This window comes from Physeter macrocephalus, chromosome 20 (assembly GCF_002837175.3).
Source record: "Physeter macrocephalus isolate SW-GA chromosome 20, ASM283717v5, whole genome shotgun sequence".
Taxonomy (NCBI): domain Eukaryota; kingdom Metazoa; phylum Chordata; class Mammalia; order Artiodactyla; family Physeteridae; genus Physeter; species Physeter macrocephalus.
Window position 1 is genome coordinate 89,210,619 of NC_041233.1, and position 18,000 is coordinate 89,228,618.

The following is an 18,000-nucleotide window of genomic DNA, read 5'->3' on the forward strand; positions in this document are numbered from 1 at the left end:
AAGAATGTCTATATGTGTATAACTGAGTGACTTTGCTGTACAGCAGAGATTGGCCTAACATTGTAAATCAACTATACTTCAATAAAAAATAAATAAATAAATAAAATAGGGCTTCCCTGGTGGCGCAGTGGTTAAGAATCCGCCTGCCAATGCAAGGGACACGGGTTCGAGCCCTGGCCCGGGAAGATCCCACGTGCCGCGGAGCAACTAAGCCCATGCACCACAACTACTGAACCTGAGCTCTAGAGCCTTCGAGCCACAGCTACTGAAGCCTGCGTGCCTAGAGCCCGTGCTCTGCAACAAGAGAAGCCACCGCAATGAGAAGCCCGTGCTCAGCAACGAAGACCCAACACAGCCATAAATTACTAAATTACTAAATTAATTAATTTTAAAAAATAAAAAGGGAAATCTCCTTTTTTAACAAAATAAATAAATAAAATAAAAATGTCTGGAGTCTCAAAGGTAAATTACCCCAAATCGGCAATTCCATGTTTTAATTTTTCTATCAACATTTAGCAAAAAGTGTAGCTACCTTTCCATGATCATTAGAAATATTAATTTAGAAACATGTAAGACAGCTAACAATATTAAACATTTCCATAAATTGGTTTCATAAAGTTAATACTCAGAAAAGTTTTAACATTTCAGCTGATGTTCTCTAGGTGATAGTAATAAAACATTAAGCTTTAAGAAAGAAAGAAAGAAAAGAGAGAGTGAGGGAAGGAGGGGAGAGTTTGACTTACCAAAGCTTTTTCCACTATAATGTGCATTTCTAGATACTGGGGTAATATTTCTGAAAGAGTTTTTTCCTGAGAAGAGAATTTATCAAATGTTAACATGTTTTGAATTTGTTAAGCACAGAAAGTGACATGTAAAGGAAGCAAAAAGGATGTATATAAAACCCTCAAGAGGACTTAACAATATAAATTAATTGTAAATCAGAAAATTTACTTGAAAACAGATTCCAGGTTTAAGGGAATCCCAGGGAGCCTGATAGCATAAGGTGGGAGTCTAGGTACTCACTATTAATACTGCATAAGAGAAAGTGAATAGCTCTGTAGCTCCAGAGCATAGGCTGCGTGTCTCACTTGATATGAGGTAATAATCCTTGATTGTGCCAAGTCAGTCAGCTATGAATCAACAATTTACTACATCATCATTTAGTACTCTAATGGTAATTTCCACATGAGTTATATTTCTAACACATTGAGATACCATTTCACACACAGATATTTTAAAGAAACCAAAATTTCTTCCTTGACCCAACTGTATTGGTAACTAAATTGAAGAGTAAGGAGGATACAAAGATTGGGTCTGTCATAAAATAGCTTACTATAAATAAACAGGCAAACAAACAAACTGGACTTGACAGTACAGCCTAGGTTTATATTTCCATAGGGAAGCAAATTACGCCTGCATCTTATATATGTATATACTGAGATGCTGATTTTTTTCCTTTGTGTTCAACATTAACTTTAAAAGTATTCTGTATTTTGGTTACCCTTATTGTGCCTGTATAAAAATATAAGTCAATGTTGACAACCATGTCTTCTGCATTGCAGCTTGATTGAGTATAATTATAAATTATGTGTGCACCATAACCAATTTTGAGTATGTTTCTGCACAGTAGGTTTCATATTTTAATAACAGCATTGTTTTTATCCTATTTGCCTTTCCTAATTTATATTCTTATTTTCAAAATAATAAATAAAAAATGTAACTTTGATACCTATGTTTTAAAACAAACTTATAATACTATTCACCATAATGTCAGGTGTCACTTTCAATAAAATGAACTTCAAAATTCATTCGTTTTTAATACATTATCTTTATTTCCTTTTGTAAACCTTTGTGTTCATTTAAAAAAAAATAAGTATTGAATCATAGAATATTGCCAAAATAGCTCACTATATCTCATGTATCATTCACTCTGTTTCCCCCAGTGGTTACATGTTACAAAACTATAGTATGTTTTCAAAACCAGGATATTGACCTGGTACAGTGTGTATGTGTATATCTCTACATGATATTGTCATGTGTATGTTTATATAACCAGCACTGCAATCAAGATACAAAACTATTTTGTCACCACAAAGATCTCCCTTGTTGTACCTGTTTAAAGTCAGATGAGATTATACAGTCAGAGGAAGAGAAAGAAAAAAGAATGGAGAACAATGAACAGAACCTGTTCTGTTCCTGTAGGGCACTTTCAAGCACACCAACATGCATATAATGGGAGTAACAGAAAGTCAGGGGATAGATAAAAGGACAGAAAGGATCTTCAAAGAACTAATGGCCAAAAAGTTCCCAAATTTGATGAAAAAACATTAATTTAAACATCCAAGAAGCTTAATGAACTCCAAGTAGGATAAACTCAAAGGGATCCACTCAAAGGCACATCATAAGAAAACTGTCATAAGGCAAAGACAGAGGCTCTTGAAAGAATCAACAAAGAAGGGACTCATCATGTACAAGGAATCCTCAATAAGATGAATAATACTTGATTCTTCATCAGAGACCATGAAGTCCAAAAGATGGTGAACTGAAATAGAGTGATGAAAGAAAGAATTCTATATTCAGCCTATGAGTAAATTAAGAGAGTTTAATAATATACAAATGATTAAGTATTCTAGAAAGATATGTCCCAGTAGTACGTAAAGCTATATGTCAAAATATTAAAAGTAATTTTACCAGGGTAGTGGTAACTGTTCTTCCTATATTCCTAAATTTTATTCAATAATATGCATTTTTGTTGGAATAAAAACGGAAAACAAGAAATATTACATTATACATCATACAACAATAAGCTTGACACACATTATTGCATATTTCCATGTATTTTAGATGGAATATGGATGTTTCATTTACTGCTGTAGAAAAAAGATACCAAATTTTATATTACTACTCAACAGCTAAGTAGTTCCTTTTCATGATTAACACAATTCTACAGAAGTAATTTTATAGTGCGTCATAACATCCGAATTGTCTCAGTTACCTGTGAGTTTAAATGGATTTTATAGGGCTGGTCTTTCTGCCAAATATTGCTGTAATTTTCCGCTAACATTGGCATATCTGGATTGTCATTTTTCACTTGATAAATTATGTGCTCGAATCTTGCTGAAGATTCCAATGGCTCAATTCCATAGCTGATATTTTCAAACTGAAGAAATCCCCTGAATATTTAGAAAGCAGTGATATAAATTCCTGCATATGATCCCATCAGACCTATAATCCAACGTGTTGTAAGAAATGAGAAACCACAGTGAGGTACATGTATTAAACCCACTCTCTTTCCCTGCCTTTTTTCAGCTACCATTAGTAACTGAGTAACCACATCTGCGTCAGTTTTTCTCATGTATTAAAAAACTAAATATAGTGAAAAGTATTTTGTATTTTCTATAGTAGTCACATTCATTCAAGATGTATTAATTAAGGCCAAGTATTTGCTGGGAACCAAGACATTTGTTGAGAATTCTAAGAATAAAAAGTTCCTATTCTTACAGAGGTTAGAATAAGGGAAAATGGATATATAGAGTGGAGCTCTAAAAAGATTAATATGCAGGAAAACCACATTCAGAGAATGTCAGTTTTCTGAGGTGATATGAGTAAATTCTGGAAATCAGGCAACCAAAAGCAAAAGGAAGTTAGGAAGAGTTTTTTGCTCTGCTCTGGACCTGTCTTCATCTGATAAACTCACCACCTTCTTCCTGTCACTATCAATGATGAAAATCATTTATCCCTGCCCTTTTACCTCTGAGGTACCTTTTCAATTAGTCATTTTACGTCTGATACCAAGTACACCTAAACTGAGAGCATACAATATGTGCTTAGTTAAGCAACTAATTAATGTCATTTTCCATAACTGTTCTAGATAACTGATAGATAATACAACAATAACATGTAGGGAGATGTTCTAAAGGATTTGGGTCGGGGGGGTGTTTGTTTTGTTTTGTTTTGTTTTACTGCATCTCTTTCTGCTCCATATGTTGAAAATATCTCCAGTCAGGATTCCCTTGAGTGATTTCATTTCAATTGGCATGACTAAGGTCCATTTATTAATATTAATATTATTAATAAAAGTAAGGCCATCATGAAGAAAACGTTCAGATTTGAATGCTCCTTAAATATCCCAGATTTGTGTTTTGCGGCCACTAAGTTTCATTTTAAAGTATATCCTAAGTTTTCATGTATAAATAGCCTCTAAAATGCTATTACCTGAGTCCAGAACAGATGCTGAGTGTCACGACTGAATTTGGAAAATCTGCAACGTATCCTTGGTAATGGCAATGCATCTGAAAAACAGTACAGAGTGGCAAATAAATAAATTATTTACGCATAAAAGTGTATTGCCAAACATTATAAATATTCAAAACATTAAAACAGTTGAAAATAATAAGATTGTGTATCATACAGATTTATTAAAATTGATTTTCAAGGAAAATAAGTATTTGACAACTCTCTTTACTTTGTGCCACCTCGGTGCCCATGACTGTTCTCTAGGTCTGGATTTCATCTCTATCATACATGGAATGTGGAATAAAATTGTATGAAACTGCCAACGTGGAACAAACGTATCCCAATGGTGATAATATGTCCACTTCAATAAGGAAACGTGTGATAATAAACGTCAAGACACCTGGGTCTTACCTTAAAATATGAAGACTCAGAATGCAAAGATCCAGTTTCATTATATGTATAAACCAAAAAGTTCTGGGATACGAATGAGCTAAGAAAAACAAAAATAAAAAACTGGTTGAATCATGAATTTATTATGAACATAAACATTAAAATAATAAAAATAACAGTGAAATATATGATTCATATAATAATATTCCTTAACTAGAGTAATTTTAGCATGACAGTGTAAATTCATAGAACTAGTGTCTCAGAGAGTTTAGGATTTCTTAACACTGGAATAGACTTTGAATCCTCCATATCAGATATTCGTGTGTGTGCCTGCCAGTGTCTCCATTCAACAAGATTTACTGAGTGTCAATGATCTGACAGATCCTCTTCGAGGCACTGGGATACAGCAGTAAACAAAAGAGAAAACCACGGGGCTTCACGGCAGTGAGAGACACATACGCTAGTACGTTAGGTGATGATAAATAAGGCCCAGGGTGGCAGGAGGTTGGCTGCAAATGTAGAAAGGATGGCATGGAAAGGCTCACTGAACTGATAAGTAAAGACCTGAAAACAAGCCACTCGGATTTGCACAGAAATGTTATTCCGGACAAAGCAAGGAGAAAATGCAAAGACCCTGAGGCAGAGATATGTTTTGTGTTTACAGCGTCTGGGGGCAGTGCCTGTGGTGAAGCGTGGAGTGAAGACAAGAGCCTACAGTAAGAGATGGTGTCACCGAGATGAGAAGCCATTGGAAGAGTCTGAGCAGACTGAGGACGGGTCAGACCAGCATTTTAATAGAATCAGACTGAATGCTGTGTTGAGAACCATCTGTTGGACAAATAAGCAGAAACAGAGAGATCAGCTAGGTTATTACAGTCATCCAGGCAAGACATGACGGTGGCTTGAGCTAGGATTGCAGCAGCGGTGGAGGTCCCATTCTGGATGCATTTTGAAGGCAGATCACATGGGATTTAATAATCCATTGGATGTGGGGGGGAACAAAAGAAAAAAAAAAAGATGTCAGGAATGACCCTAACATTTTTGTTCTGAGAAACTGGAAGAGTAGAGGTGCCATTTACTGAGATAACTGTGGGAAAGACAAATTTTGGAAAAGGATCAGAAGTACATTTTAGACACATTAAATATGAGAATTCTCATAACCTCTTGGTTATCAAATAAGTAGTCAAAGAAATGAATATGGTGTTCATTGGAGAGGAATAAAGTAGAGGTACAAGTTTGGGAGTAATCGATACATAAATGGTATTAAATCCACAGGAGTAGATGAAATAACTGGGTGATTGAGTATAGCTAGCGGAAAAAACAAACAAACAAACAAGATTTAAGAATAGCACCATGGAGTACTCTAAGACTGAAGAGATGAGGAGGAATCTAGAAAACAAACAAACAAAACAAAATCTGAGAAAGAGTGAGCACAGTGGTAAGAGTTAAACACGGGAGTCTGCGGTACCCTGGAAGCCAAATGAGGAAACTATTATATGGAGGAGACACTGCTCAGCTATACAAAATGCTGCCGATTGGTCAAGAAAAATGAAGAGTAAAAAATAACTGGCATTTAGAAACATGAGGATCTTGGATGATCTTATCAAAAAACACTTTTAATGGAGTGGTAGCGACATTAAAGACCAGCATGAGTTTAATGGTCATGAATTACAAGAGAATAGTCATGAATTAAGTGAGGACAATTTTCTCCAGGCTTGTTCAACTACAAAGATGCAGGCAGACAAAATGCAGTTGTGATAAATATATATTTTCAAAGATGAAGGCAGAGAAGAGGCTGTTTGAGTCCATTTATATAAAATGTTGAGAAAACACAAATTAAGAGACAGGAAATAGATTGCTTGCTGCATGGAGTGGTGGCTGATGACAGGGATTAAATATGAAATGGCATAATGGGTCTTAGGTGGGGAATGAAATGTTCTAAAACTGATTTATGGTTGATAATTGTAATACTATATTAAAATCATTGAATTATACATTTCAGAGTTTTATGATTTTATATATAATTTACCAAAGTTGTTAAAAATAAATACATATATAATTAATACCTCCATACAAAGTATGCCACTAGTTAAATTTTCCACCAATAACCACATGATATGTACACGTTTGACTTCACATCGGATATACTTGATACACCGCTTGCAGTTCTTGGGTTCAATGGCTTTATACTCTTATTTATACATAACTTATTTCTTAATTGGAAAATAACAAGCTGGAATATACAAATGCAAAGTTCTCATAGACTTAATATTCAAGACCTAATGAATCCTAAACTGAAAAATTGACTAATTAAACAGCCTACATTTCACTGCATTCTTGAATTTAAATAGTGTACAAAAACATTTTTTAAAAAGTAAATTCTCATTTTTAAGGGAAAATCATATCTTACTGTTTTCTGAGATGCAGAGTGTATGGTTTTTTATCAATTGTAATGATATAAGTCACCTAAAATAAAGCAAATAAAGACGATTTAGTAAATCAGAAATATATAAAGTAAAAGAGTATTTTTCACTCAAGTCGAAAAAGACTCACCCAATCCATTTCAAAAAAGAATACATTCTTCAGAATTTATTGTTCTAAATAGTAAAAATTTAAAAATTTTCTAATAAATTCAGGATGAGGGTGATACAATTACTGTAGGGATGGCTTTTGAAAAGAATAAATGAAAACTATATTTTGAAAAAAATATAATTTTACCATTTATGAATACTAGATTTTAATTGTTTATATTTAGAAAAAACATATTCATCCTTAGCCAAAATGAATGAGGCATGGCTATAGGCTTACATTCTACACCAAATATAATGAAACCATAGCAAGTTTATAAATACATATATACATACTAACAAACACTAGAGTCACTTTGCAATGCTTCACATATAAACTGGGAGGAAAACAGACCTGAGAGAATGAAGCTAGCGAGGAACGCTGCAGCTCCAGGACTCTGATACACAGGGACTAAGTTCTAATGGTCCTCATTACCTTGACGTGATGGCATCCAAGAACAGGAAGCGTACACAGTACACAGTAAAGCAGGTTGTTTTTATAAGATCATCAGGAGGGTGAGACAGTGTCTAGCTAAACTGAATTTTATATAATAGAAAAACATAGGCTTGAAATCCAACCTTTGCCATTTAACACAATGTGCTCAACAGAGGTACGTCCATCCACTTGGCCATATCCTATTGGTTGGAAGGAAGTCACAGGTCTTTCCCACACTCATAGTGAGACAGGCTGGGACCTGGGACACTTTGCTGCAGTGCAAAGGATACACCTCTCCTGGAGCAACAAAATACAAAGAAACTGTATGGGATTAAAAATAACTGCATGCCAGACGTAGAGAATGGACTTGAGGACATGGGGAGGGGGAAGGGTAAGCTGGGACGAAGTGAGAGAGTGGCATGGACATATATACACTACCAAATGTGAAACAGCTAGCTAGTGGGAAGCAGCTGCATAGCACAGGGAGATCAGCTCGGTGCTCTGTTATCACCTAGAGGGGTGGGATAGGGAGGGTGGCAGGAAGATGCAAGAGGGAGGGGATATGGGGATATATGTATATGTATAGCTGATTCACTTTGTTATACAGCAGAAACTAACACACCACTGTAAAGCAATTATACTCCAATGAAGATGTTAAAAAAAAAAAAAAACTGCGTGTATGCCTTAGTTGGGGCAAATTCTAGCCGCCACTTTTGAAGAGCCTGGAGCAAAAACAGGGGGTTGGGAGCAAAAAGGCGGTACCGAGCATGCACCCTGCATAAACCACCACCTAAGGGGTGGGCAAAACACCTAAGCCCCACCTCTGCCCTGACCCATGGACACACCCCTACTCTCACCCCATATAAGGAACAAGCTTGCCCTACCTCCTGGAGTGAGCAAGAAAGGGGACCTGTTGTTTGTTCTCCCTCCCCTCTGCTGCAGCAGGGGCCCCAGTAAAGCCTTGCCTGAATTTCTTGTCTGGCCTCTGATCAATTTCTATTGATTGGGGAAGGCCGAGAACCCTGGTCAGTAACAATAAGTGGAGCTTATTCAATGGCATGAACACCAGATGGTAGGAATCACTTGGTTAAATTAGGGTCTGTCCAACACCATGGGCAAAGAACAACTGGGGAGCTGAGGAATAAAACCCACAGCTCACATAGTGCTGGGAGATATTCAAGGTCTGATCAACCAGAGGAGGAAAATGTCACTGAACACTCATGCCATCCACTAGAGATCACAGAAGGGTCAAATTTTAGTGTTAAGGAGAAACAAATCTTAGAATAAGGGCCACTCTAAACATTCATCCTAAAGACATTACAAGGCAGCATGAAATTGTCTATCTGATTCATAAGTAACTTAATTGCCTGCCAAAACAAAGTATAGCACATTTTAAAGGAAAACCACAAAATCAAGCAATCAACCAAATAAAATTAGCAAGGTTAATCCAATCAAAAGCAATTATACACAGGGATATGAAATCAGTTTGATGGCAGGATAAGAGGTTCCTGCCTTATCATCCTCCCACAGATACAACGTAGAGAATGGACTTGAGGACATGGGGAGGGGGAAGGGTAAGCTGGGACGAAGTGAGAGAGTGGCATGGACATATATACACTACCAAATGTGAAACAGCTAGCTAGTGGGAAGCAGCTGCATAGCACAGGGAGATCAGCTCGGTGCTCTGTTATCACCTAGAGGGGTGGGATAGGGAGGGTGGCAGGAAGATGCAAGAGGGAGGGGATATGGGGATATATGTATATGTATAGCTGATTCACTTTGTTATACAGCAGAAACTAACACACCACTGTAAAGCAATTATACTCCAATGAAGATGTTAAAAAAAAAAAATAACTGCGTGTATGCCTTAGTTGGGGCAAATTCCAGCCGCCACTTTTGAAGAGCCTGGAGCAAAAACAGGGGGTTGGGAGCAAAAAGGCGGTACCGAGCATGCACCCTGCATAAACCACCACCTAAGGGGTGGGCAAAACACCTAAGCCCCACCTCTGCCCTGACCCATGGACACACCCCTACTCTCACCCCATATAAGGAACAAGCTTGCCCTACCTCCTGGAGTGAGCAAGAAAGGCGACCTGTTGTTTGTTCTCCCTCCCCTCTGCTGCAGCAGGGGCCCCAGTAAAGCCTTGCCTGAATTTCTTGTCTGGCCTCTGATCAATTTCTATTGATTGGGGAAGGCCGAGAACCCTGGTCAGTAACAATAAGTGGAGCTTATTCAATGGCATGAACACCAGATGGTAGGAATCACTTGGTTAAATTAGGGTCTGTCCAACACCATGGGCAAAGAACAACTGGGGAGCTGAGGAATAAAACCCACAGCTCACATAGTGCTGGGAGATATTCAAGGTCTGATCAACCAGAGGAGGAAAATGTCACTGAACACTCATGCCATCCACTAGAGATCACAGAAGGGTCAAATTTTAGTGTTAAGGAGAAACTAATCTTAGAATAAGGGCCACTCTAAACATTCATCCTAAAGACATTACAAGGCAGCATGAAATTGTCTATCTGATTCATAAGTAACTTAATTGCCTGCCAAAACAAAGTATAGCACATTTTAAAGGAAAACCACAAAATCAAGCAATCAACCAAATAAAATTAGCAAGGTTAATCCAATCAAAAGCAATTATACACAGGGATATGAAATCAGTTTGATGGCAGGATAAGAGGTTCCTGCCTTATCATCCTCCCACAGATACACCAAACATAAGCCTCACGTGGATTGATGCCCTGTGAGAGAAATCCAGAAAGTAGCAGAGTGACTCCTCAACACTGGGTGACTGAGAAAGTACCCACTGTGAAAATGGGTAGGAAAGGCTGATACACACACTCACCATAAAACGCACCCCTGGCAAAGTGCTTACAATCAGGAGGGAAACCCGAACTCTCAGTATGCCCCTCAGAACCAAAAGGTTTGGACCAGGCATCCAGCAGCACAACTTTTAAGGTTGTCACCCAAGGGACTGGCTTCCAAATAACTGAGTTCAGAGAGCCACTGGGACTTGACATCCCTGATTCCTCAGACCCCCATTAAACAAAGAAGCAGTTTTTAAATGTGTGCATGAGCACTTCCCATAGTGCACCGGGGTGCATCATAGAGGGAGAAGGAAAAAGCACCCAGCTCCTACTTTCCCCCTGGAAGGAGTCTGACTGCACACTTTTCCAGTTGCAGCTTGAGGGTCCAGCTTCTAATCAGACTACATGTGGGTGCTGATAGGGATCCTCCCAGTAGCCTGAAAGGGCCGATGGGTACTTCCCTTGACTACTCCCCCAGGCTCAATCCAACAATAAAACCAAGTCTCCAGTTTCTTCCTGATAGGACCTTGTCTACACATCTAGAATCTCAACCTTTTTTTTAAATTGAAGTATATTGATGTACAATATTATATGTTACAGGTGTACAATATAGTGATTCATAAATTTTAAAGGCTATACTCCATTTCTACTTATTATAACATATTGGCTATAGAACCTCAACTTTTAATGCTGCCACCTGAAGGTTTGGATCCCATACCACCTAGCTCTGAGACCTGACGGGGCTCAGCATTCACAGATTCCCCAGATTCATCTTAAGAGAAGATTTTTATACAGAGGTGCAAGCACTTCCAAGGACTATCTCCCTGGGCTTTGCGCAGAGGGAACAGGAAAAAACACAAGGGTCCCAACTTCTCTGTGGAAAGGGTTTGAGTGCATACTTCCTCAGCTGCTGCTTGAGGGTTGAGCTTCTAAATAGCTTGCACCAGGGAGCTGACAGGGTACCTAAATAGTAGTCATCTGGGGACTTGAACAGATGTGAGCAAATTCCCTCTGCTTTCTCACTCTGACTCATCCCAACTATAAAGTTAATTCTCCAGCTTCTCCCTCAATGAAATTTGTCCACACATCTAGTACCCCACCTTACACAGCTGCCACTAGAGGAACTGGCTACGAAATCACCTAGTTATGGGAGCTCTCCTGGAGAAGAGAGAACAAAAGAGGAGAAAGAAGTAACATTATCTCTGCAGATGACATGATCTCATGTATAGAAAACCCTAAAGACTACATCAAAGAGCTATCAGAATTAATAAATGAATTCAGTAACGTTTTAAGACACAAGATCAAAATACAAAAATCAGTTGTGTTTCTATATACTGACGATGAACTACCAGAAAGAAAATTAAGAAAACAATACCATTTACAATAACATCAAAAGACACAACATTTAAGAACAAATTTAGCCAAGAAGGTGAAAAACGTATACACTAAAAACTAAACAATCATGAAAAAAATTAGAGAAGACACAGATAAATATATATTCCATGTTTATGGATTGAAAGGATTAATAGTGAAAATTTTCCATACTACCCAAAGTGATCTACAGATTCAGTGCAAGCCCTATCAAAATTCCAATGTCATTTTTCACAGAAATAGAGAAAACAATCCTAAAATGTATATAGAACCACAAAGAACCTTAATAGCTTAAACAATCTTGAAAAAGAAGAGCAAAGCCAGAGACATCACACTTTGTGATTTCAAACAGTATTACAAGGCTGTAGTAATCAAACAGTATCTTACCAACATAAAAACAGACACGTAGATGAATGGACCATAACATAACTTTATACCTAAAGCAACTAGAAAAAGAAGAACAGAAACCCAAAGTCAGTAGAAGGAAATAAATCATAAAGATCAGAGCAGAAATAAATGAAATAGAGACTTAAAAAAAAACAATAGAAAGATCAATGAAACTAAAACTTGTTCTTTGAAAAGATAAGCAAAACTGATAAACATTTAGACAGACTCATCAAGAAAAAAAGGGAGACGCCCCAAATCAATAAAATCAGAAATGAAAAAGGAGTTGTAACTGACACTACAGAAATACAAAGGACCATGAGAGTATTACAAACAACTATAAGCCAACAAAATGGACAACCTAGAAGAAATGGACAAATTCTTTGAAAGGTACAATCTCCCAAGACTGAACCAGGAAGAAATAGAAAATATGAACAGACCATTTACCAGTAGTGAAATATACAGAGATTTCAAAACACTTCATGTCCTGCATCATTGTGATAACTGAAGTAAACAACTTGAAGTTTAAAGTGATCATGCAATGAGAATATACATACAAACAGAAGTAAATCAGAAAAAAAAGAAAATAAACTTCTATGCAAACAGTTTTTCAACAGAAAGTAGTTTATTTATAATGGAATCAGTCATAAATTAAAGTTTGGATTCCATGTCCTAAACTTAAAACTTTGACTCCCTTAACTGAACATTTGTAATCCTCTTTCTCATATATATAAGAAAATATATGTAATATTTCAAAAGGTTAATGTGAGAATTAAATGAGAGTAGTATATGAAAATACTTCTCTAAAGGAAATTATTTTATTGTGATTTTCAAGTACAATTTCACATTTAATTTTTATTAGTTATTCAGCAGTAGAAGAGACTCATGATAGGTTCCAATACTGTATGTCAAAATAGAGTTAATGGAGTCTTAATTTTTTTACTTACTCTTATTTCAAAAATTGTTCCTTCAAACTGAAAAAATTTTCTCAGGGTTTCTATATATTGACCACACCACTTTAACCACATGAAAATCTAAACCCCTGTATTGTGACTTCTAGTTTGTAATCTAAAACATTATAATTATGCCAATTTGAAGTATTTTAATTAAGAAAATATTCAAGATGGAGTGTCTTCAATTTAATCAGTTTTTAATAGCAGGTACGCATTTTTCAACTTCTTTTTAAAGTTAATATTTATTTACTGAAATGTTTTCATCATAATCAGGCAAATGTGACATTTTTATTTTTCCTTTTCTTTTTTTTCTTTGGCATTACTTCTAATAAGTCTGATGCTTCTGGATCAAAACTTGCAGGTCTAAATCTTGCTCAAGACCATTTTCTCTGTCACTTAAACAGTGGCCATTAATAATTTGTTTTCATAAATTTCATTGTCATGCTTATTTAATACTGATTTTTTTCTACCAGTATGATTCCTGAAAAGTGTTTACTATTTCTTGAAAATTGTGAACAAATAGGTCAGAAGAGCCTGAGAGATGAAGAGAAGGGCACAGGAGTTAGCAATGAAAATATGTTGCTTTGCAAGTGAATACAAATCAGTAGGATCTGATTCAACACAAAGGTAAAGAAAAATCGTCTTAAACTTTTAAATTATAAAACTAATATCCTTGATCATTCACCTGCTTCTCTGAATCTTCACTCTCATTCGACCTCATCTTCTGTGGAACTGTGACATACAGGAATATTCCCTCAGAATCTGTAGTAAGAAAATGGGATTTTTTGCAACAGTGCTCTCAGTTAAGCATGGGTTCTTAAGTTTGAGGCCATGGTGGGGTCCACAATTGTAAGTCAATTTATCTACATGTGTCTACCCTCCTTCTCGGTCCACAGATTTCAATAGATTTTCAATGGCACGCTAAGATACAAACAAGTGAACAGAAATTAGCCATTGCAGTTCTATAGGACCACCCTGTTCGTTTCCATAACCGCGTTGGGACCTGTTTCTCTCGGGTCTCTGAGGAATACATCCAGGGCAGTGGCGAACCTCGTATATCCTCTGGCCACTGAGTCGGTGACCCAGAAAGACCCTCAGCTGCTGAGACACTGGACCCTTGATGCAGAGAGTGGACTCCTTGGCTAACATCTTCCTTCCCCTGCCCTGGTCGGGAGTGGTTGGCGTAGGGGTGGGGTGTGGGAGGAAAGCACCGGCAGGGAATCCGGGAAAGGGGCGGTAGGGGTCCCAGAGCTACAGGAATTGCTCCCCACGAAGAGCCCAGCCCTGCTCAGATGCCAAAGGAGGGAGAAGGAAGTCGAGGCTCCGCGGTCTTACCCTGGAGGGCGTGTAGCCCTCCAAGCTCAGCAAGCAGTGCAAGGAGTAGGAACATCGCTGGGCGGGGCGCTGGAAGCACGGCCAAGGTCAGAGACCGTTGGGCAGCCCTGAGGCTCGCGGGCAGCAGCCCTCGGGTTCAGCGCGCTAGGCCCCCGGGCCCTGGGGGTGAGGACCAGGGCCTCGCAGTCGCTTTCAGCTGTGCTGGCTCATCCTTGGGCAGCCTGAGTGGCTGGGCGCTCGAGGCTGGGAGAAGAAACAGCAGACAAAAGCCTAAGGGTCTGCGCACAGCTGGTTTGTGGTGACTAAATGTAAGTCTTTTAAATGCTTCAGTAGGGATAAAGGGGCAAATAAGCATGATTTGCTTTTCTGGGAAAGTTTCTGGTAATTTCCTTTCTCCATGTTATAGTTTTCTGACAACGTTTATTTACTGTGGTGGAAGAGAAAGAGGAAAATAGGTATATTAACAATTTCTCACAAGAAATTTTCTACTTAAATCGTGTTACTGCCGACTTAATAAAATCTTTGCAAACAAAGAAAAATAAAGAATATTGAACTCGGTCCTGGATAAGGAAATAAAAAGCACAATTCTTCAACTGTGTGCCTATTCTTACAATGTTAGATTATAATCTGTTGAGGAAAGGGAAAGAAAACTTTGAAATGTACCCTAAGTGTGTCTTGTTAACAGTTACTGTTAGAAACGTAAAAAGGAAGCTTTAGAAATGGGAAAGCCAGCAAGACAAACTCAGAGGGGAAAAGTGACACCACTGCAGAAGACAGAACATGTAATTGTCTTTGAATTTTCTGACAAATATTTTAAGCTGCACATGCTCAAAACCTAACTCAGCTTCTGCCTGCCACTCACCCACACCTTCCTTTATCCCAGTACACTCCACAGCAAGGAAGTATAGTACCAACAGTTGCAAAAATAAACTCTGCTCTGGTCTAAAACTTGGACCTGCTAGGTGGTAGTACTCCTGGGAAACTGATCCTGAGAAATTATGATTAAATAAGGCAGGTCAGTGATCATAATGGCCCCAAATAAGTTAGTGGCAAAGGGGATGAGGGAAAGTTATGGTAGAATCATCCCGATGTGTATTATTTTTACCACAGAGTTCACCCTTAAAGCCCACAGGTGAATGATTGTAGGGTTTTTAGTGTATTCACAGATATGTGCAAACGTTACCACAGTCAATTTCAGTTCCCTCATCTCAAAAACAAGTCCTCTACCCTTTAGTTATTACCATCACCCCAGCTTTTCAGTCCCCACCCCTACCTCCCCAACTCTCAGCAGTAAACAACCACTAATCTTAGTCTCTCTAGATGTCCCTGTTCCGGACGTTTCATACAAAGGCATAATACGTGGTTTTTGTGACTGGCTTTAGTCACTTAGCATAACGGTTTCAAGATTCATCAATGTTGTAGCAGTATCAGTGCTTCCTTCCTTTCTGTGGCTGAATACTATCCCATTGTACGGATGGACAACATCTTGTGTATCCATTCATCATTGCTCATTTGGAAAAAGAAACTCTTGGTCTTTGTGATGAGATGCTCCCACTCCCGACCCAGGAGCACATTCATTTATATTGATGGAAATTCCGTAGGTCCTAATGAGACTCCAGGTAGGCTGATGGATCTCTGATCCACAAATAATGCTTTGAGGTGTGCAGAAGCGCACCCATCTCAGGAAGAGGGAGATGAAGAGAGGGGGCACTGAAGCAAGAAACTGTCACCCAGAAAAGCTCAGCTTCAGTCAGGAAAGAGCAGCAAGTCTGGGTTCCTTCAAAGGACAAAGATCTATTCTAGAGCTCCATTTCCACGAGGGCAGGGAAGTATCACCTGGAGACAGGACAGTTATCTATGACCAGGAACTCAGTGTGAGCAGTTCCTTGAAGATAGAATGGATGCTAGTGACTCTCTGAGGGCTCTGGGGCCGACCTTGTCTAGCAGCCCTTCCTCTCAATATCCCGAAGCTTGGAATGGGTAGGGGAAGAGAATCATGAACTATTGGAGGGGTGCGGATTCTAGGTGTCCTCTCTTGAGATGGGAGCCATTAGCAGGGCCATGGGTATCTGAGGGCAGTCGGCAGCAGGAGTGCACAATGCAATGTCTTCCGTTTGGGATGCAGCAGCCTCGCAGGTTCAAAAGAGGCCAACCTGCTTATTTCCTACTAGAGGATCATGGCGGTAGAAGGCCCCCTGTGGGCCCTCCTGGGCACAAAAGCCTTTCCGAGTCCCCAGTTCCCAGTTTGTCGGAAAAAAGGCTTTCAGCTTCCTAGACCTTCCCTGAGTTCCAAAGGGCGTATTCAAACAGTTACTACTCAGGGAAGTGAGGGAAGGCAGGAAGAAACAACAGTGCAGCACGGGGCCTGGTGCTGGTCCTCCTCGGGGATGTGCAGAACAGTCTGACGCGTATGTCTGAGCTCTTCAACAGGAACTAGGGCCCCCTCAAGCCAGAGGCAGGAAGTCACTTCAGGCTGAGCACAAGCACGTGGACCCACACTCGCTGGAAAGGCTGATGACCGAGAATCCTGGAACAGCGCCCTGTTACCTCACCACCAACCAATCAGGGGAAGGTTCCACACCCTGCAGCCCTTGCCCCAAATTTTGCATATAAACTCTTTCCTGAAAGCCATCAGGGAGTTTGGCATTTTTGAGCATGAGCTGTCCGTTCTCCTTGGTTGGCCCTTGCAATATACCTTTCTCTTCTCCAAGCACTGATGTTTTCCTTTGTTTGGCCTCACCGTGTGTCGGACACACAAACTTGAGTTTCAGAACAGAATCAACAGACACAAGCCTACATACTTTCACTCACAGGATTTATTTTGGTTTGTGAAATTGAAAGCTTTAGGCCATCACAAAAGGAGAGAAAAGCAGATTTTTTTCATTCTTGAATCAGGCCAGTTAATGGTGAACTTCTTGGTAATATCTTTTCTCCAAGCTATGGCTGTTGACAATACATACTTTCACTCACAGGATTTATTTTGGTTTGTGAAATTGAAAGCTTTAGGCCATCACAAAAGGAGAGAAAAGCAGATTTTTTTCATTCTTGAATCAGGCCAGTTAATGGTGAACTTCTTGGTAATATCTTTTCTCCAAGCTATGGCTTTTGACAATATTGTTTAGTCACTGTTGTAAAAGAAATATTGAAAAATAGAAAGGCCACATTTTATAAATTGTTAATAAAAGCTGTCTAATTTTGCTACACAACTACAGGTATATCAATTAGTATGATAAGACAGTTGATACTGTCACAGTCTATACCTGTGCTCTACAGAATTCGTAAAGGCAAGTTTTTTTTGTTTCTATGGTTTGATATTTTCCAGAAACATTTGTGATAGCCACATTAAAGGAAATGCTATAAACTGGTGTTTATATATGTCTCATTTACACAGACTCTATGTTTTACATGGGTCAAAGAAAATCACGAACAAGGAAACAGAGAGAAAAAGAGCAATACAATATGTGAAGAAGGAAATAATTACACTTTTCTCTATTTTTATCTACAGAGAAGGAGA

General features: G+C 38.6%; 1 protein-coding gene across 1 annotated transcript; it reads right to left on the reverse strand.

Annotated features, from left to right (window-relative positions):
- Positions 1 to 2,968: 2,968 nt before the first annotated feature.
- Positions 2,969 to 14,541, reverse strand: LOC102990554 (disintegrin and metalloproteinase domain-containing protein 18). The gene is made up of 6 exons (XM_024131544.1): positions 14,487 to 14,541; positions 13,837 to 13,913; positions 7,037 to 7,092; positions 4,648 to 4,726; positions 4,216 to 4,292; positions 2,969 to 3,173 (listed from the first exon to the last, which is right to left on the reverse strand). The coding sequence occupies exons 1-6, from the start codon at positions 14,539 to 14,541 to the stop codon at positions 2,969 to 2,971; spliced, it is 549 nt and encodes a 182-aa protein (XP_023987312.1).
- Between the last annotated feature and the right edge of the window lie 3,459 nt (positions 14,542 to 18,000).